This window comes from Triturus cristatus, chromosome 4_2 (assembly GCF_964204655.1).
Source record: "Triturus cristatus chromosome 4_2, aTriCri1.1, whole genome shotgun sequence".
Taxonomy (NCBI): Eukaryota; Metazoa; Chordata; class Amphibia; order Caudata; family Salamandridae; genus Triturus; species Triturus cristatus.
Window position 1 is genome coordinate 128,775,311 of NC_140586.1, and position 22,135 is coordinate 128,797,445.

General features: G+C 44.0%; 1 protein-coding gene across 2 annotated transcripts in view; it reads left to right on the top strand.

Annotated features, from left to right (window-relative positions):
* TFCP2 (transcription factor CP2) overlaps positions 1 to 22,135 on the top strand; it is a 295,496-nt gene that overhangs the window by 134,950 nt on the left and 138,411 nt on the right. For both annotated transcript variants that reach the window (XM_085600782.1, XM_085600781.1), the window contains exons 7-8: positions 13,323 to 13,433; positions 16,455 to 16,543. In XM_085600782.1, the coding sequence (XP_085456908.1) occupies positions 13,323 to 13,433; positions 16,455 to 16,543 (200 nt within the window). The remainder of the gene's footprint in view (positions 1 to 13,322; positions 13,434 to 16,454; positions 16,544 to 22,135) is intronic.

Here is a 22,135-nt window from a genome sequence, read left to right on the forward strand (position 1 = left end):
CTGACACTTCGGATCTCCTTTATAGTGTCCAACGCCACCGCACTCGTAGCAATGGACAACCCTTGGCTGCTGACTCTGGCCAGGATTAGGGTTTCTGGGTGGGTTAGCCTTAGAGGTGAATCCTGTTCCCTTCCCTTGGAAGTTATTTTGGGGGCCTTTGGAGAACTCCTTTTTCTTTTCCCCTCCCTCTTTCTTCTGGGGGGCGCCCTGTCCGGCCTTTTGAGTATCCCCTCCAGTCCCCCTTGTGGACACCCGGGTACTAGCCCAAATGTCCGCCTCCTCAGCAAGCTTCCGGGGGCTGGTCAGCTTGCTATCCACCAGGTGTTGCCGCAGTTCAGGGAAACATTTCTCGAGTAGGTGTTCCTTCAGTACTAGGTCAAACAGCTCCTCGTAGTTCCTTACTTCACTGCCCTGAGTCCAACCTTCCAGTGCCTTCTTTGCATAGTCCAGGAAGTCCACCCAATTCTGTGTGCCCAGCTTGTGACTACCCCTGAACTTCTGTCTGTACTTTTCAGGTGTTAGTCCAAACTTTCTGATGAGCGCCAGTTTCATGGTGGGGTAGTGGGTCTGCTCATCCTCTTCGAGGGCCAATAAAGCATCCCTACCAGCTGGAGGCATGTACTTATACAATCCCCCTCCCCAGTACTTCACTGGGACCCCATGGGCCCTCAACGAGACCTCATAGGCTGCTAGCCACTTGGCGATGTCGTCACCCGCCCCATAGCTAGCTACTATGTCCTTTGGCAGGTAAGGTTTGGGTTCCCTGGTGGACTCTTGGATTTGGCTGCCACCATTAGGAACAGTTGGTGCTCCAATTCTTAGGATCTGAAGCTCTATCTCTTTCAGTCTTATCTCATGAGCCATCCTCTCTTTCTCCGTCTCATGAGCCAACCTCTGTTCCTCCTTCTCCTTCTCCAGCTTTGCTAAATCCCATGTGAGCTGTCTTTTCTCTCTCCGATCTGCTAACTCCACGCTGGATAAGCCCCCGCTAGAGACAGTGCTGCCCTTCCTAGAAAGTGTCCTGGGCCCTGCTGACAGGTTCCCCACCTCAGGTTGGTACATCTCAGCCCCCTCGGGGTCAGGCTCTCCATCCCTGTCTTCCTCCTCAGCCTTGCTTTCTCGGCGTGCCTCCCCCCAAGCCCTTAAGCTGGTTTGGAGTGCACCCTTCTTTGCTCCTGGGGGACAGTACACCCCCTCCCGCTGGCAAAACTCCCTGAGTTGGGCCACAGTGTACGTTTCTAGATTCTCTAGTACAAACTCCATCTTGCCCACTCAGGTTAGAGGACAGGTTTTGTGCAGTAACAATGTAGGGTGGTACCTTTAATAATACCTCCTCCCACCACCAGAGTAAATTTGGAAAAAACAAAAACCCACAATTAGGAAGGCCGCTCTGAGAAAACTCCCGGTGTAGGCCTATGGACTACCCACAGTTATTGTTGAGTATAGGTAGGCACAGCTCTATCCCACCACTGAACACCAATTTATGTTGGAAACGCCCACTCCCACTCCGCAGGGTGGTGGTGGACTCCCCGAACACACTGTGGTAGCTTGGCTCGAGTGGTCAGGAAACAGGCGCAGTGCTAAGCATACAATATACCCATACAATAACCATGCGTGCATCCGTTCCAAAAACGACTCTACACCGTAAAAATCATGAAAATATTCTTTCTTTATCTTTTTCTCTTAGTTGCTGATTGGAAAAATAAATAGGTCAATCACAATATACAAGTTTCAATTAGTGCAGGTCAAATAAATATTGGCTGTTTGATGAAATAAATAGGGGTGATCATAAATAACAGGGCATAAATACAAGTGCAATATATACAGACAATTAAATACTTTGAGGCAATAAATACTGTACCAATAAATATTGTACACCATCAAGTCCTGTGGACCTATAAATATAGTGCAGCAATAAATAGGTAAAAATTCAATAAATACAGTACCCCCAATAAATAATTAAAAGTATACAGCAACACTCATGTAATCAGATGACACTTCAATTCTTAAGGGCTGATATGGCCCAGGCACAGCTTGTAGGGTTGTGGAAGGCTTGAGGGGGGCTACTCCCTGGCTGGGACAAGGCTGAGGCCTAATCTGAGGTAGATCCAAGGGGGGTATACCAGTGCCCTGGCTTTCTCTCTCCACACAACCTCTCTAGGTTAGTCCCAGTTCACCCCAGGCACAGTCAGGTGGGTTTCAGCACCTCCCTAGCCCCTTAGAGCAGTCTCTCAGGTCCCCACAGGGCCTTAGGCGCCCTCTACTCCACTTACTGCCCTTTTTCTGATGTTCCGACGCCGCTGGAGTCGTGTCGACGCCGTGAGGCGGTTCCGGTTCGGTCTCGGCGGCCTCGGCACAATGTCAGTTCTTTGACGACGCCGGTAGGCGGTTCCGGTCCGATGTCGGTGGCCTCGGTTCGATCTCGACCTCCGATTCGACGGCGTCGGGCAGTCTCTTCACGATGTCGACTTCGGGCGGCTCCGGTCCGATGGCGCTCTCGGCTCCGATGACGTCGGCCGGCCTGGCCTCGATGTCGACTTCCGGCGACTCCGGGGTGCGATCCTCACCCCCGACCTCCGGTGCTCCTCCACACAGGTTCCGGGCGACTCCGGAGTGCGATCCTCACTCCCGACCTCCGGTGCTCCTCTACCTCGGTCTCCGACGACTCCGGAGGGCGGACTTCACTCCTCCGATGACGCCGCTCGCTCGACCTCGGTTCACTTCCTCCTCGACCTCTGGTATTCCTCACGACCTCCGTCGGCGCCCTCTCACGACCTCAGGCGGCTCCGGGTACGACGTCTGCTACTTCAGTCAGCGCCGCTCCTCCACCTCGGGCTCCAGGTCTTCAGGCTACTCGACGCCGGACTCCAGGGAAACCAGTCTCCAGGTCAGAATCTTGCTGTTTTCTTGGTTCTAAGGCATGTTCCTGCTGTCCAGGTCCTTAGGATAAGTTTCTTCTGTCTTCTTCCCACACAGGGCTATAGGCTGGGATCCATCAGTAGGGACAAGTATCAAGGGTGGGTTTATGGACCCCACTCCAGGCACAAGTTTCCACCCCTGCTGCTTCACTCCTTCCTCCTTCACTGTTGTGCTCCTCTCTCTTCACCAGTCAGGTGCCAACTGCCAGCTCCAACTGCCAACTGCCTCTCTTATCCTCCCAACATTCTAAACGGTCTCCAACTGTCACAGAGTTCTGGAATCTCCTGGAATGTTCTGGAAGGTGCTGGTAGGTTCCAGTGGATGCTGGTGATGTCACAGGTGGCCACCATCTTGTGCTCCAGGCCCTCAAACAGAAGTTTCAGGGGTAGCTAAAATGGCTCCCTGAATCTGCAGCAACACGAAAAAGTCTGGTGGTTCCCAAAAAGGAAAAAATTCAACCAGGGTTTGAGGCAAAAGTGGGACAAAATAAATAATGATGAGGAGGGACCACCCAAAGGGCTGACAGGTCTAACACACTGGAACTGGATCTGATAGTTGTATGATTTCTATGATGTAAATAAAGATTTTCCATTCGGTGTCTCCAAGAATGAAGCATTGTATATAGGACCTTTGAAGTTATTAATCGTTTTTAGAGTGTGAATTTGTGACCGGAGCAAAAGAGGGTTGAGTTTCCATCTTGAAATTGGTACTAGCCTCTGAACAGGAAGGTGCCTATCTGAGGAGTCTGGTGTGGTATATGGTTGGCAGCGACACCTCAACAGACTTACAAGATTTCTGTTGCAGTAGAACCCAGAGCTACGAACAAGCGTGCAATAGTTATTGTTTGTGAATGTTGCTAGAGGGAATACAAGTCCTAGAGACACTTTTGCTGTGCAGGAGGGGGGCGAAGTAGAACCCATCCCATCACTTGACACATTGTGTTAAAAGGTGCTTGCTGTTTCCTACTGAGCGGGCTAGCTGGGCCACCCCTCTTTAAACTACGATCTTTCTTACTATCTAGCGCATGCTGATTCACTTCATAATGTGCAAGAGGAAAGCAGTAAGTACTATCAATCCACCACCAACAGGCTTGAAAAATACCACTTTTGGCAGTTCTTTAGAACGTGCAGTAGAGGTTATCTCAAAGTAAATATCTTTCACTGTGGACTTTGTTAATCATTTGACACACCTGGAAGCCGATGTTTCAGGGGATGATGAGCTTAGCCTGTGCACATTTTACCCCTTACCAACCTGCCAGTTAAACATAAACATGTAACTGCAACAATTGATGGACGGAATGCTGAATGATTCAAACATTCTCCCCCAGTCAAGAGATCTGGGTTAAATCCATTGTTCTTTTGCCCACTACGCCACCCCAGTTTGGACCCAGCCATATGTAAATCAGTTTTGACCCTGTGCCTCATGGGAACAGACCAGACCGAACTGCTAAGCCAGGTCCTCCCTTGACCGAAAACAAGCATCTTTGGCAGTTAAGGCTGGACTGTTCCCATTTGGTGCAGGATCAAGTATGATTTGCATATGGCTGGGTCCAAACTGGAATGGCTAGCGAAAAAACGATGGATTTAGGCCCAGATCTCTGTACTGGGGTGAATGTATGACATTGTTCTGCATTCTGTCCATCAATTGTTTTTTATGCATTTGTTACCCCGAGTGGGACGGGTATGCCCAGACGTGGGTCCAGTGCTCTCCATGCCACCGGAGTCAAGCTATCCTGGCGGATGAGGGGTGAAACCCCGAAACTGGCCCTAGGATGCTTGTTTCCAGTCCAGGGAGGACCTGGCCAGGGAGTTCGGGCAGGACTGTTCCCATTGGGTGCAGGGTCAAGACTGGTTTGCATATGGCTGGGTCCAAACTGGAATGGCATATTGAGCAAAAAAAGATGGAATTAGGCCCAGATCTCTGTACTGGGGTGAATGTATGACATGTTTTGTATTCTGTCCATCAATTGTTCTTTTTGCAGTTAAACATAAACAAGCATTGTCAATGGTAATGGGTCTCACATTTGCAAGAGTTAGATCTATTGGCATTGTGAATGATAACGTCTTTTACCGATGTGTTTTGGTTTGCGTGGAGTAGATGGATGTAGTGTGGAGTAGAATTATCTAGGTTGTATTGGAATTGTTAGTTGTGGAATTGTGTGTGGTTGATTTGTGTAGTGGAATTGTGTGGCATGGTGGATAGATAGGGGTGAGAGCTGCAAAATAGATGGCCATAATCAGGATGTGTATACACCAATATATACTGATGTCAAGATATTCTGACGTCAAAATAAGGCGTAGTCAAGATACGCTATCGTCAAGATATGCCAACTTCAGCATACAGCAGCATCCGAAAAAGTTGTAGTGCTGGCTCCAGAATGCACGAAACAAGACTCAACGTCTGTGCTTTTGTGCATGCCTGCTTGTGTATGACTGTGTTTAGTTACATTGTTGATGCGTGTATTTAAATGTATGTTATCTAGCAGATCTAGTGCATGCATGTCACCTATGGAGAAGTGTGGCTCAATGGTTAGAGCGGCAGACCCTGATGCAGAGGTCTGGCCCGGACCAGGGTTCAATTCCCGCCTCGGCGGGTCTTGGGCTCAATTTCCCCGGACCCGATAATTCTCGCCTCGGTGCCTATTCCAATCATGGCTCCCACTCTGCAACTCTGGGCAATAGCTTGCTTAATCTCCACAACGGCCCCAAAAGCGCTAGGATGCCTGGCTTCACCTTGGGGGTGCCCAGGAGTGGGCACTTCACAGGGAAAGGCCAGGAAGCGTTCCACCGCGGTATGTGCACAGCGCCTGAGAGACCCTTTCGGGGGGGTGCGGAGCGCTATATAAATGCACTACATTTACATTTACCTATCTTTAATACCCATTAGGTACATATCTATATTTGCATATTCTACACCTGCATGGGAAACAGATGGACGACGGAAGTGGGTTTTGGAAAGACAGTGGGGTGGGTAAATGGACTGGCCCTTCAAATGCTCCAGAGATTACGCTTGGCAGGGCCCCTTGCAAGCAAGGCGAGCATCATGAATTGAGAAGCATTTTACATTGAATTGGAACCTTAGTCATCAGTTGTGCTCTGTCCTACTGAGTGCAAACATATGTAAATGCACGCAATTGTCCTGATCTTATTTTGCAATGGGAACAACAAAGTGATTCATGGACTAGAGCGTGCACTCTGCCACCACTACTACCCCGCTCCTCCTCACCCATCAGATCAAAGCTCAAAGGTCAATACGTTTTTGTTAGGGTTGTCATGTTCGACCGTTTGCTACTTCGCTGCCTGTTTGGAAATGTAACCAGACAATTGCTGCTGACGTGTACTGGTTGGCTGTCACAAGTCAGCATGCGGAAAAAGGCCAACTGAGCAGTCGGTCAGTCTGTAAAGTGAGTACCAGTAAATTGGGCAATAGTATCACCTGTTAATTACAGCTCCTAGTAACGGCATAAGTGGGCATGAAGTGTTACATATGAACATGCATATTGAAACTGGCAACGTCCTATTCTGAATTGTCAAAAATCCGGGCCGCCTGGTAACTCTGCTGGAGCTGCACTTGGGTTTACTGTGCTATATTAAGAAATTAATACATTGAATAAAAAAGTGTATCTCTGCATCATGCGGTGCGTCTTGAAAACCACGCAGCTAACCTGCAGCATTTCTGGGCACCAGGGATGCGCTGCATGAGATTTATGGCTGGCACCAGGCCTTGGAAGAAGATCTGAGTCTTCCGCCCCCTAGCCTTCAAGTGGTGATAAGAAAATGCAGTGTACGGGGGCTCGACTGGCTTGGAGGTAAAAGCCACACTGCAAACAATAGCCAAGAAGAGCAGTCTCACCAAGCCAGGGCTGGGCGGAAATGATAGGATAAAGGAGAAGAAAGCCTTTAATGACGAGTGTGTTTTGGAAGCATTTTGAAAGGCTTTCTTTTGTATGGCTAAGGTAGCATGTGTGCACATTTTATCGCGCTACGGCAGTATTGTAGTTATTACTCAAACAGTAACCCAGTGTCAGTGGTGCTATGTGGCCATTAAAAATGTCATGATTTCATCAAGACCTGGCTTTGAGCCCGTAGCCCTTAACCTAAACATAATTCTACCTATTCTCACCCCCCTGACCCTACCTGCGTCTTGAGATCTGGAAACCATTGGTGTGAAACTCAGTGTCTCATGTAGTCGTCTGTAGGTTTTGGTTTTATGCTTGCCTATGGATCATGGTTTTTTGGCAGGAAGCCAAGCTAAAGATAACTACATTGAATCTGACCCAGGCTGGCACAGACTTCTTTCCACCAGCAGTTCACAGCCAGACTTCGTTCCACCAGCAGTTCAGAGCTGTCCTTTGTAAAATCACACCAGTCTCAATGTGAAACTGTCAGAAAAATGTATTTACATATTTAGCATAGATTTAGTACCCTCAATACATAATGCCAACTGCTCAGTTACTTATGTTTTAAGTTTTTGGTCCAAAGGAACAGTTGAGCAAATGCTTTAAAGTGGCTCTGATTAGTGGTATTGCGTGGGTCTATGACTTTTATTTTAATGACGATTGAATGGGGGGTGTAGATCAGTGGAGTGGATAGACCGTAAAAAATAAAGAGGAGAGTACAGCGACTGGAAAGAAGGTATCAAGAGGCAGTTAATATAGACACATGTGAAGTGTAAAGAGCTCCACAAAGAATGAAGTTATTGATACAGGAAAGGGGAGGACAGGGCGGGGAGGGGGGTGGTCGCGAACGAGAGAGCTTAATGACTGAAAGGGAGAAATGACAGAGCAGTGTGAGGCGTGAACTGGGTGACAGAAAGGAGTGACATCAGGAGTTGGTGACAATGGTACACAGCAGGGGTGTACCAAATGATACATTTGCTTGCAAAGTTGGGAAACTTTGTACTTCATTCACAAAAGTGGGATAAAGTTTCTGACTTCATCTAACTTTTCCTTGGTGATGGTCCGGCTACGAAGTCTCTACAGCCTGCAGAGGTGTTTCCTTTTCTAATGCTCCAGACAGCTGTCCTTACCAGTGACCAACAGAGGGTCAAACGAGAAAGTGTTGTTCAGCGGCTGTGCAATGAGTATTAATGACGTAACATCTAGCCATATTGATATAACTATGTAACTTTCTTCTCCCTTGCTACAATTACTTATTTCCTCATGGACCTTGCGTCACACATCTGCCCGTTCCTGTACTTTCTCACCTCTTGCTGCCTGGTGCCACCATGCTTGTTTTCCTGCAGCATGCCTGTCGCACACCTCCGGTTCAACAGGTAGCTCGTAAGGAGGGGCATGACAAAAGGTTGACTAAATACAGTTGTGTCTTCGAGCCTAACACAAAGAACAGTAAAACGCAACAGTCGGTCGGGCCGCTGGAGATTGTACCCAGTAAATACAAGTTTAGGGTGTTAGGGCAGAGATGGCATATGGGGTTTTGTTTAGAGTATACCTGGAATCACAGGTGTCACCACGCAGATTCTGTAAAACAGGAGTGGGGTGGAAGCAGACAGGATGGGAAGGGAGGGGCTAAAGGCAACAGGGCAAAGGGGGAAATTAACAATGGGGGATAGAATGGCTGCATCGGCCTTACATACGGCACTCCCTGGTTTCTTTTTATGTGTTGTTTTTCAGCCGCAGGCGTGACCCATTGCCCCCGTCCTTCCTGTGCGCAGCAGCTTGTATTTTGCGGCTATGGCCGCTATCAAAAAATTAAAGGGGTCAAAGTTAAAACCACATTAATTAATTGCCCTCCATTCCAAGCCAAGCCTCAGGGCTGCCTTCGGGATGAATACAAAAGAATGTCAGCCACATGGGAGAAAATGGAAGGGACAAATGCTGCAATAAAATAAAAGCAGCTATGGGCCTGAGCACCCATAATGTGACTCGAGGTGAAGAAATAATGAAATCGTTCCTCCACGAACAGATAAAAACAACAAAGTGTAATGATATTATACTTAGTCCCTGCTCCTGGGAGGAAAAAGGAGGGACAAAGAGGCAAGACTGACCACTAGCAACCAGATTTTTATAGGACATAAAAACAAACCAATAAGAACCAGGGAGATGGCTTTACGCCCGCAGAGATGTATTCTAAAGTATACAAGAGGCCGTACGCTTAAGCTCAACCTAAAAATGCGAACATGGGTTGTGGTGGGGGTCAATAAAAGTGTGACTGTTTGTGAGCCTCCACTCACACAAACTAGTGCTGAATCAGCCTTCTGGGAGGAGTGCTGTAACAGTTTTAGTATGTTGCTAAGTGCCCAACTATTGCCACTTTTTTAGCCTTTAGGCCATATAGAATTGCAGTTGTCAACTGTCCTACTGAATAGCACACTGATGAGGGAACTTTCTCAGCCCCCCGGCACCTTATCTACTGCCTCACTGTTGAACTTGCTTTTTGGCATAGTATTGCTTAAAGCCCATTTATGAACGGATTAAGCTATTGCCGATTGCACAAATAGTAAGCTTTGGACTCAATTGATAAGGCTATTAGGACTTTAAGACCTGTCCCTAAATCAATGGTCAGGCCATATATTCGTGATCCCTAATGGACACCACACCAGAAAGCAGAGAAAGCTCGAAAGCTGGACATCTTGAATTTGCCTCTCAGCAATTCTCCATGGTTTTGTTTTGGCAGATGTTTCCCCACTTAAACGTGACTGGGGATGTCAGGGAGGGGGAGGGAAGAAGAACAACTGATACACAAAGCTTTGCATTGGTTATTTCAGAATAGGGGATTTAAAGTCTGACAGAAATCAGATCCTCATGGCTAGAAGCATGGATAGAGTGGGCCCCTCCAGATAAAAGTATAAATGGTGATTGTATTGTAAATCTTAGAAATCCTGCTTATGTACATATCTCGTTAGCCTTTTCCAACTGATTTGATAGAAACATGGCATTTTTTTTAAAACTCCCTTGCACACCGCAAAAGCCAAGCCGCCCAAATTGAATGATTGCCAGCTCGCCCTACTAGGATATGACCTGCCTTTGCATAATGGGTATGAAGCCCTTCAAAATGTAGCCGCAGTCGATTGACTCATACAGCCATTTATCAATGATTCTTTACGTGGAGATTCCCTTACACTACCATCTATTAAACGTTCCTTAAATGGGGAAACTTTGACTTACTCCGTGTGCATACGATTGGGCAAAGTTGATACAGCCAAATAAATTCTGTGTTCCATTAACAATGCAGGCAAGATCCATTCCAAAATATCCTAGTCTGTTTGGTTATCCCTGGTTATTAATTATATTATTTTATTCCAGGAAACATGGACATTAGCTCCCTTGTTATGCAACGCATTTATTTGTTATTCCATCCCAGCCTCTCCCTCTAATTCCAGGCTGGCTGAATGCGGGCTCGCTAGTTTGATTAAATTCACCTGTCAAACTGTTGTAGAGACAAATTCTGCATAGATAAAAATTATTTTAGTGAACTGTTCTTGGAACTTCCACTTTTATTTAATTGACTTTTATAACCATGATTTTGGTTATCCTTTTAATGTATATTTTAAGCATTGTAGACTTCTTGAAGTTCAACAATAGATCAGACCTGCAGGTGTTTAAAATAATTCTCTGCGGGGACTTTGATGAAGAGTTCTTTGTGTACTCTTAGCATTGGCCAATAGGAAAAAATGTCTACAGCTTTCCCAACAATGAGCAATTTAGACTGTAGGGCTAAAGAGCTTGGAAGCTACATCTTTGCCTAAGTTTTGATTAACATTCTTGAAATTTAGAATAGTGGTGATTATAGGATGCCCTCGTTCCATGGAAGAGGCTGTGCACACACACTATAGAGTATATACATCTGGGACTCCACATAGTCCAGTTATTTCAATTGGAGTGCATACCTTGGATGCTAATTTTGGGGATTGAAATCAATTGACTGTCTCTAATAATTTCTCACCAGCCATCCAGGAAATGTGTTTGTCCCCAGTCTTATCATAATGAACTTTTGCTTTCATGGAACCTTCCTAACCCTAGTTTGTTACTTGCCACCTTGATAAAGACCAATTGTAATCAATTTTGGATCCGCTTATCCAAGGCGGAAAAAGGTAACAAGTCACCACATTTTTACAGAAGTAGTTAATAATAATATATTTGCTTTATTAAAGCCTGTGTGTAAGTGCAATGATTCTACCCTACAGTGTCTTACTTAGCCTGCTCTTTTGCAAACAACTGCCTATGGAAGGTGTTATCAACTAATCTTAGGGATTCGAAAGAGGTTTCTGTTCCAGCAAGCTTTGCCAATTAGCTTTAAAAAGAAGGACGGCTGATATCAATATCGATAATCGGGCACAATTGAAATGAGCAACGAGCATGAACAAATTCTGAGACATTCTGTCTCACAGTAAGTTCCATTAGAGCAAGCGTCACATTGATGGAGATCAGTGGGCTGCTCATTTTGCGGGTATTTGTCTGTTCACAACAAGCCATATCCCTGTTGATTTTAGTTGTTTGGTAGTTACTCTAATGCAAGCTCAATATAATGGAAATAACTGCAGCTATTCTCCAGAGTCCCTCCATTAAATACGCTGGTCCAGATGCAGTGCTTATGGACCTAATGAAATCTAATATGGATTTGTGGACTTCTCTCTTGATCAATGTTTTTATCTGCTTTCTTGAAACACATGTAGCCCACACTTGGGCGACATCAGTTATATGACTGATATATAAAAATGGAAATAGAACAGAAACCAAATGTTATAGACCTATCTCTCTTATTGATTTATACTTAACATTTTAGGGAGGATAATTTTTAAAAGGAGGCAGACGTGGGCACAGGATAGCAACATCCTTAGCATGTGCCAATATGGTTTTAGGGAATGGCTGGCTACAGTGGAGCAGTGTGTAAATCTCTGTCTTTTAGTTGGCAAATAAACCATCACCAAGTGCTGTCCACTGTGCCTAGCCATTATGGATTTAACCTGCCCATTTGATAATGTTGACTGTGTGAGACTGTGGCAACTTTTTGTGTGGTTTAGGATTAGATGCTACTTTGGTTCACTTTCTAGCAGTGCTTCATGAAGATCTTTCAGCTAGGGTGAGATATTGCCCCAGAGGGGAACTATCCAATACCTTTGTATTACAATGGTATTGGGATATGTCCTCGCACCCCTTTGATTTATCTTGTATCATAACAACTTAATTTGCACTTGACCACTGCTAGCTTTGATGTACCCTTGATCAATGCAACCTCACTCCTGTCCTCGTGTGCACGGATGACGCGGTTTCACTGGCCCGCACCCAAAAGCCTTTTGCGCAGTTAATGACTGACCTGGACTTAGCAACTAACTTTTCTAAATCGCACACAATGGCTTGTGGCCCCAAATGTTTGTTTATAAGCACGCTTACGACCGCTAAAGATAGATTGGAAAGAGTTATTAACTTCACTTATCTCGGGTTGATCTTTGGTTCAACTGAGATATAGGTAGCCAACATTTCCTACCGCTGCCTAAAGTTTATCCAAGCCAAAGGTGCTCTTTTTTAACCTATCTTGATGCTTGACTAGCAAACCAATCACACCATTATTAGAGATCTGCAAACCTCAGTGTGTACCTATGTTGACATATAGGGCAGGGAAATGTACTTATGCTAATAGCACTGCTTTAGAGGCAGAAGTGAAACAATTTTATAGATGTCTTCTTTCAGTCCCCCCTCCCATGCATGGAGGATTTGGTTAATTTGGGCTCAATACCTTTGTGATTGTCTAACTTGTTTGTATCACAGGATGAAATTGTCCTAGTTAGTTTATGATAAGCATTGCTTATAAGGGTTGGGCGTATTTCACTTTTAGAGAATCCGTTCTTACTATGTAAAGAGGACAAATTACACATTAAAGAAGTGTTTCTGGTAAGAAGGCTTTTAACAAGGGAAGAATTGGAACTCCACAAACCCTCAGGGCAGCTCTTTACAAACTACTGCAGCTATTAAAACCTGTTTGTCAATGGGAGAAGGCTTTATTATTTATATTTAGATCTTTTGTGCTTCCCTCCAAGACAATATAGTAGGTCTAGTATCTGTGTTTGTCCTTGTGACAAAGCCTCTGATCAATCCTTAGTGCATTTTATTTCTTTGGCGGTTTATATATAGGTCATGCTAGACAGTTAATTTGGGCCTTTTACGGAGACACAAAATCACCAAGTATATAGTTGAATTACATTATCTACAAACAAGGATGTTTGTTTTAGGGTGGGTGCATTTTTTTTAAAATCAGATGTGTAGTGTCAAAATTCTGTGCTTTTTCTTCTTCTTTTAAATGTTTTAATCATGTCTGTATTATAATGTCCTTTTATGAATGTTTGATTTTCAAATAAAGTTGTTTTGACTGCCTGAAGAACCTCTAAAGTAGTTAGTAATACGTTTTTATAACGGTGCTTCTCAAACATAACTGCATTTTTTGCAGCCCAAAGGAGCAGACCGAAAGCAGAAGACCGATCGTGAAAAAATGGAGAAGCGAACGCCATTGGAGAAGGAGAAATATCAGCCTTCGTATGAGACCACCATACTCACTGAGGTAGCATGCTATCTTGGCTTGTTAATGAATGAGAGATGTAGGACATTTTTAAATGGCTGTCTCGACATGTGGCCATGCTTAAAAATGATCAAGTAGGCTCTTTTTCTAGAGCAATTGAGGGCCGTTAGGACACCAGGTCCTGTTACTTGGCATTTTGTAGATGTGGTAGTGTGGTGAAAGTGTCTTGCCAAATATCCAGCTATGACACCATTATAAATACTGGCATGTCCGTCGTTTGTGGTTTTAGAGTGTTAAAAATATAAGTGCTTTACATTGTTATTTCATAGGGTCAGTAATGGCAGGTTACTGCTGACTGTCGTCAATTAACATAGCTTCAGTGTTTGAGTGCTGGGTTTTTGTTGGCAGCATAGAAATAGAACATGTAGCCAGCATGTGGTTCTGTTTGTTTGTTTTTATGGCTTGCTCACTGAAGGCCATGAATTTCTTCCAAGGGTATTCTTCAAATTTGCACCCAGTGCATCTGGATGGTGGTTATTTGCATATTAAATGATAGTACTAAAAGTTGATCAGAGGGCCCTCCAGCTCTGCAAGCACACACCCATTCAGGACACATTGCTTCAGTTGTATAGTGTAGTTTTAGTACCAGTAACCAATTTCAACATAGTTGAACAGAGCAGTACGTAAACGAGAGGAGACATGAATTCTAGAAGCACCTCTATGTATTTTCAGTCTAGGCAGTGTCAAAGTTAAAATCATTTAAATGCTGGCCAAGAGCACTGTATAGTTAAACGACCGGTTTGATGTCTTGAATGCCATTATAAGGTGTAGCAATCTTTGTGGTGCCTAAAGAAGTCAAAACTCGTAGAAACTACATTCTGTGCAAACCCCAGGCATAATTTTTGCACAAGATCCTTTAGTTTTCCACTAAAGTAAAATCAATGCCTCAACGCTCTTACTGTGCCACGTCGTGACCTAGTGCCACGGACGTGAAGGAAAAAAAGGAAAGTATTTGAAATACTTATTCTGCGGTCATTTAGGTGTGAAAAGCATTGTTGACAGTGAATTTTTTGTAATGTGTCCATTCATTTGTATGCGCCACGCCTGCATGGGAGATATGTGACTGCTCTATGTAAAAGCTTGTGCTTAAAGCCTTAAAAGGCATCAAGCGCTTATGCTGGGGTTTATTTGTGTTAGTCTGCTAATGTCATTGTGGTTAAGAATGGCTCCAGAATGTAATGAGTCGAAATGGCATCAAAAGAAGGAAAAGCACAAGTTGAACCTTTCATTTGTTCAAATTACTATTTAGTAGCAGTCTTTGAAACATATATGTTTAGCTAATTTTTGCTCTGAGTTAATTGATTCCTAGCCTTCAAGTTCTTCTTCGCTAAGAATCAGCCATTGACTAGATTAGCTAAATGTTTTAAAAGAGACATTTTTGGCAGATGATGCTCTGCTTAGAAAATTGGACCTGTATTCATCAATCTGGGTGTGGATTATGGAGCCTTGTGTTCTCAGAGTGCTTTCTTTACTGTTAAATAGAAGCAGTGTGTGGAGAAGCGTTTGAGTTCTATGCTGTTTCAGAAGAAAATATGCTTTCATTCTTAAAGTTTTTCCTCTACCTTTTGGCTTTCTTTACCCATGTTTTGTTAGTTATCAGTTCTTGTAATTAAGCTGCAGAGACTCCCAAGAAATTCTTCCAAACGTACTTTATTGAAATATAGATTAAATACATCACCCTAAGGACCCTTCTGGGCACTATTCCTTCTCTTGCTCAATTCCAACTATTTATCTGCTCTTACTGCTCCACACACACAACTGTCTTATGTTTACCCTACACCCTTACGTGAACCAGTCCAGGAGTGTGGTAGAAATGATAATGCACAACACCTTGTCATGCTCCCATGGAAGGGCCCTACTGGTAGGTTAGACACTTTAAGTGCTTTTTGGCCATTTGCAGACTCTTTCATTGTCTTCCAAAGACTCTTGTATGTGGCCCCAATATTCTGCTGCTTAACCTTCATAAATTAAGATGTGGCTCATGAGAAGGTGTGCGCATCCCTTTAAGGCTTGCACTTGTAAGTCAGAGAAATTGGTTATTTCACTACTCCCTTCAAATAAAAATAAAGTGGACTGTCTGGGATATCCCAGTTTAAAGCATCAGTGTGCTGTCTGCACCAAAGATGTGCCTTATAAGTTTCAGGTTTGCGTCCAAATCCCCATTTACCTCACAGTAATGTGCACGTATTTTTGAGGAACAACTTTATTGATGGATCCACTTACTCATTAAGTGTAGAGTAGAGTTAATGTGTTCACATTCAACCTGTCTTGAATCATCTGCTAATGTCCTCTGCTGTCACTCTCTGGGCAAAGATTAGACTGAGAAGGAAACACCCTTATGAAGAACTAGTCTCATTTTTAAGGCTATGCCATGGGTTGATTGTGTTCCTGTAGAAGCACCACGAATACTATTATTTGTAAATCACACTTCCCATGCCTAATAATGTATCTTAGAATCTTTTGCTCATTGCAAAGTATGAGGCTTTGAGTACAATGGAATGTAAGGAAGAACATACGTACAATATAACATCCCTTATGTACTTTGTCTCTGTAGTTCAGCATTATCTCAATTGGAATACTGTGAAGCAAATTGTTTTTTATAGAAGGCTGAAGTTTCACTTGGGATGGAAAATGTGATTTATTAGAGCTGTTCATGGCACATTGTGGCAATCTGCCTTTCTACATTTCTTCTGGAAATCCTACAACTATCTATTTACACGTTTCAAATCTGTTCTCCACTCCTTAACATAATATCAGAGACACTCAAAAGTTGGTATTCGGTGCAGTTCTGGTAAAATGTAGGGAATTTGTTTCTTTTCAATAGCTGGTACATTTTCCCACATGCCTGAAAAAAAATTATTGTGACCAATGACTCTAGTTGAGAGCATTATTACTATTGTTGCAGATTAAAAAGTAAGTAGCATACTGCTGTGTTATTTCTGCAGCTCTTCTGTAGTTAGGCATGTATGATTTGCGGGTGTTATAGCTTATTTTCCTTTTTAGTGCTCTCCGTGGCCAGAAATAACCTATGTCAATAATGCACCCTCACCTGGCTTTAACAGTACGCACAGCAGTTTCTCCCTTGGAGAAGGGTAAGTCTTGGCAATTTGACCTGCTTATCCACATATAACTACTTTAAAAGTGCTATTCATTTCTTACTGGTACCTTGGTTAAAGGAGTTAACACAGATGCCCATAAGTGAGCTTGTGCTGAAGATGCACTTTGTAGAACTATTTATGCAATTAAAATAAATTGACTTGAACTATTACCAGCCTAATCTCAAAAAGACGTTAGTACACAAAAATAATACTCTACCTTTTAAATGAATGCCCACTTTTATAATTGTCATTGTGCAATAAGCCAAGAATGTATTCTTTGCTTTTCTTTGTGCAACTATCTTTTTATGAAATTGAGAATGACTTGCTTCCTTTGTCCTGAAATAGTCATTTTGATTTGTTTTATAAATGTGGTGCTTTTTATGCCAAGTTGACAATACAGAAAATTAGGTACATGTACTGAGGCACAGCCTTGAATGGTTTGTTCAGTGTTCCTGTGCTTTTTTCTTCTGTTTATTGACTTCTGCAAAGTGTAACCAGGTCTGATGTGTGGGAACTTAGGAGAAATTCTCCACTAAGTGCAGATCAGATACTGGCATTAACGGGTTTAACATAGGGCTTCAGAGGCATGAAAGATTGTCACTTGATTATTTCAACCAGAATTAAGCTAGTACTCAATCAATCAATCAATATGAACTGTATTCGGATAAAAACAACATATCCATAAAAGTACAACTAAAAATATGATGCAAAAAAGAGGTACAAATATTTCAAACACTTCAAATGATAAAAATTAATCTGGGTACATAGTATTACGAATACGCACCGTCATTTTTAAAAAGGATCCAACTCGAAAACATAATTCATCATCGTTAATAGCTAGCACCATCCCGTAGGCTGCCTTGTAGTCAGTAACACCTCGTTTTTTAAAATACGGGATCAGAAAGTTTTTGGTGAGGGGTAGGTAATAGGAACAAAAGAATAGGAAGTGCAACATTGAATGTTTTTGAGTAGTATTACATGGACATAAGGAAAGATCAAGGTTGGCAGAAAAACCAGTAGGGAATGACAACAGAGATTTCATTGTGTCTGTCCTTAACCTGAAAAATAAACCCCTTTCCCAGCAACCAACTGGTTTAAGAAGGTATTTGGGCATGACTGGGGCCGCATGCTCAATTTGCATATATCTAGCGACCGAGGATTTGTTACGGTCAATAACTAATCTTGTTTCTTTATAAGAAGCGTAAAGTGATTTTTCCAAGGTTTTAATACTGGTTGAGCTATGATCTAGAGGATTTAAAAATAAATGTTCCAGATTCAAGCTATTTAAACTTTTGTGAACTCCTGCCAGCCACAGTATGTCCATCTCTTTGTCACATTTTAAACAATCCAGAATTATATCCCTAGTCAGTTGGGCGGCCGAATTCTTCCAGATTCTTAGCCAGAACAATGTCGGGCGAGCCTTACTAAAATCCTCTATGTAAGATAGATGAAGTTCGCTATGACTAGCGTACGTAGAGGAAAAGAATGGGGCACCCAAAATATTACGGCAAAACCTATTTTCTTCACACTGAATAGGTGTGCTAATGGTGTTCCCCCATACCTCTGCCCCATATGTGGCGGTTGGTGTGCATTGTAGTCTGTAAATTTTAATAATAGGAGACACTACCTCTATATTTTTTGGCTTGGGTAGCCTAAGAATTGTATTAATAAGTTAATAAACTTCTTTTTACAGTGAACTACATGGTCATTCCATAGTCCGTTGGATGCGAATACCAGGCCAAGATACAGGAAGGTGCGAGTGCTTAACAGTTGATTGGAATTTATAACGATTGAAAGATTGGAATATTTCTTGGACCCACACGACATTAAAAACGATTTATTAAAATTGGTGCATAAGTCCAAAGTTGCCATAAACTCCACAAAACCATGGACCAGGGCACGTAAGGCTTTGGGAGTGCGCCCCATTAACACTGCATCATCAGCGTATAACAAAGCAGGAATCTTATTGCCACTGATGTTTGGGACGTCTTCGGTTGAGATCAGAAGAGATTTGGTCAGGTCGTTAATATATAAAATAAATAAAAGGGGGACCAAAACACAGCCCTGTCTGACTCCCCTTCCAATTTCAATAGCCTTAGATGTTTCACCATTCCTGCCGATGCGCACCCTAGCTTTTTAGGTCTCTGTGCAAATAAGCCAAGAAGGAGACTAGTGAGTCTTCCAGACCAAGATTTAAATGAGTTTGCCACAGCCATGATCTATTTACAAAGTCAAAGGCTGACGTAAGATCCATGAATGCCAGGTACACTGGTGTTTTCTTAGCAATATTATATTTGCTAATAATCAAATGGAGGTTAAGGCATTGTTCCACCGTACCAACCTTACTCCTAAACCCCAGCTGGGATGGATGCAAAACCTGACGTTCCGCAACCCATGAATTAATCCTGTTGAATATCACCCTGCCCAGAATTTTCAGAGTGTTGTCGATCAGTGAGATTGGCCTGTAGCAACTCTGTTTTGACCGGTCCCCCTTCTTGAAAATTGGGACTATGGTACTATTATAGGACCATGTGTCAGGAATAGATGAGTTAGTAAGATTGTTAAAAACGTTTGTAAGAAGTGGTGCCCAAAAATCGGGCTTGCTTTTGATGAGATCGATCGGCAGACCATCTGGGCCGGGGGCTTTACCCCCCAGACTTTGAGTTATAGCTTCTTCAACCTCCGATAGTTCAATCTGAAGCCCCGTGGTGTATGCATAATATTTTTTGGGCTCGTTAGACACCGGAACAGCATAAATATTGCCAAAGCGAGCCTCCCAAGATTCACTGGAGATATTACAACTAATCGGTGAGGATATAATTCCCACGGATTTCATGTCTTTAACAGCCCTCCAAAAATTCTTACGGTTTTCAATACATTTGCACACGCAAGGTTAGACCAATGATCATTAATAAGCTCCTCTTAAGCTAGTACTGTATTATAGACTTTTTCTGAAAGTCGTAGGTAGAATATTCCTTCCTTCCTTCCTGCCTGCCTGTAGTGATCCCAGAACATTTCTATAATATAAACCTAAATTTAAATAGTGGACAACTGCCATTTTTAAATGCAGGTTAATATAAATAGCAGTCTAAACAAAGCTACATTTTCTGAATTGTTTTCATTTCCTGGTTTAGAAAAAGTACATTAAACTACATTGCAACATGCTTGCTAACATGTTTGCTTAGGGATAACATGCAGAAATGAAGGGAAAGTGTGGCCACATAGGCAGAACTCTGAGGAAAGCTGAACACACACTCCTGCTTTTAAGAACCCTGCTGCTTCCATATCACCCCATGCCTTGTACTGAGAGGCACTTCACACACTGTTCATTTTGACATGCTCCTATGGATCTCGTATGACCTATCATTTTAACATACAAAGCTGAAGTCAGAGTGGTGGTGTAGTGTTTATGACCTCAATGAAGATTCCCACGAAGCACGACTAGTTTGAAACATAGGGCCTTTTTTAATCATTATGAATAGTTGAAGAGAATAAAAAGCATGTACCAAACCAGCCATGGCTTCAAGACTCAGGATGGTAAAAATGGCGGGAACTAACCGTATAAGATAGCTAATCAAATAATTTCCTCTGACCTGTCTGCCTTACTATGTTGCTATGATACTATGGCATCTTTTTCTCAATAACAGTGCTTCATGAAAGGAAGAATGGGTGTGTATGTAGCTGCCTTATAGATTTCATTACAACGTGCGTTTCTCATCCAAGCTGCAGCAGCAGCTTCGTCTAGGGTGGAATTAGCTTTTGACTTGCCTGGCAACACTTCATTGGCTAATTGGTGTCAAAGCATGACTGTTTCGAAGTAGAGCCCATGCCCAAATCAAGCCACAGTCGAGAAAACATGTACTAGTCTTTTATCCTGCTGACATGAACGTAGATACATTGCTCCATACCTTACATGGGAAGAGGAGGCATCCATTTGTGTATCAGGATTGTGAAAATCTGCCAGCAGCTAAATTGTCTGATTTGCGGTAAGTAAGACACTCTCACTACAAAGGGATGAAGAGAGGGAGGTTTTGTTATTTACTCCGTTTCAATAGAAAATGGTGAAGGGTTAGAGAGCGGAAAGGTCCTGATGCACACTGTCTCCATGGGCCATAGAAATGGTAACTAAAAAAACAGATAATTTTCATGATGCTACAGTGAAGCCTCATGTATGGACTCATAAATGCCAAGCTGTCAATATAGTGTTCTGGGTTTCCGCTAGTAGATAGGATGGATTGTTCTGCTGTTTTAAAGATTCCCTGGTGCAAAATGGGTATTATAAATGAGTAACTATTCTCAATAACCCACAAGGAAAAGAAATCGGCAAAAGGGTTGAACCTCCTGGTGAGATTTTATGCTAGACAAACCCATCTACGAAATTTTCTTTTCAAACCCCTCTGTACCACATTAGGAATGCGCCTTTTCTGGAGTGGTTGGCTTTAGCACTTAGAGTTTAGAAGAGAAAAAGGACCTCCTTTTTAGGTCTCGCCTGGCTATCGCGTAAGCGATTGCTCAGCGAGACTTGTGTAGGGGCTTCCGAAAATGCTCCCAAAGGCTTCCCAGGCGGATCGGGTGGCGGTTACGCGCACAACCACGCGCATTCCATTTGCCACCAGCTACTTCCTGCGCGTGCGCCGCCTCACGCATTCAGAGAGATTTAGGAATGCGGTTTATGGCCAGTGCATGTGAGGCATTCAAGCGCGAAGCTGGCATCTGGCATCGGACTTGAAAGCAGCAGACTGCTTTCGCCAGCGCACCCTCGGCCTCACTTCCTGCATCCCATCTTACAACAATTAACTTTCGTTATAACTCACACCCCGTATGCTCGTTCCCTCCCACCCTTCCTTTGATGTCCGCTTTTCTTGTTGTTTACAAACCACGCCACACACTTCCGCACACTACCGCACGCCACACACTGCTGCATTACACACTGCTGCATTACACACTGCTGCACGCCTCACACTGCTGCACGCCTCACACTGCTGCACGCCTCACACTGCTGCACGCCGCACACTGCTGCACGCCGCACACTGCTGCACGCCGCACACTGCTGCACGCCGCACACTGCTGCATGCCGCTGCACGCCACACACTGCTGCACGCCACACACTGCTGCACGCCACACACTGCTGCACGCCGCACACTGTTGCACGCCGCACACTGCTGCACGCCTCACACTGCTGCACGCCTCACACTGCTGCACGCCTCACACTGCTGCACGCCGCACACTGCTACACGCCTCACACTGCTGCATGCCGCACACTGCTACACGCCTCACACTGCTGCACGCCGCACACTGCTGCACGCCGCACACTGCTGCACGCCGCACACTGCTGCACGCCGCACACTGCTGCACGCCTCACACTGCTGCACGCCTCACACTGCTGCACGCCTCACACTGCTGCACGCCTCACACTGCTGCACGCCGCACACTGCTGCACGCCGCACACTGCTGCACGCCGCACACTGCTGCACGCCGCACACTGCTGCACGCCGCACACTGCTGCACGCCACACACTGCTGCGCACACTGCTGCGCACACTGCTGCGCACACTGCTGCATTACACACTGCTGCACGCCTCACACT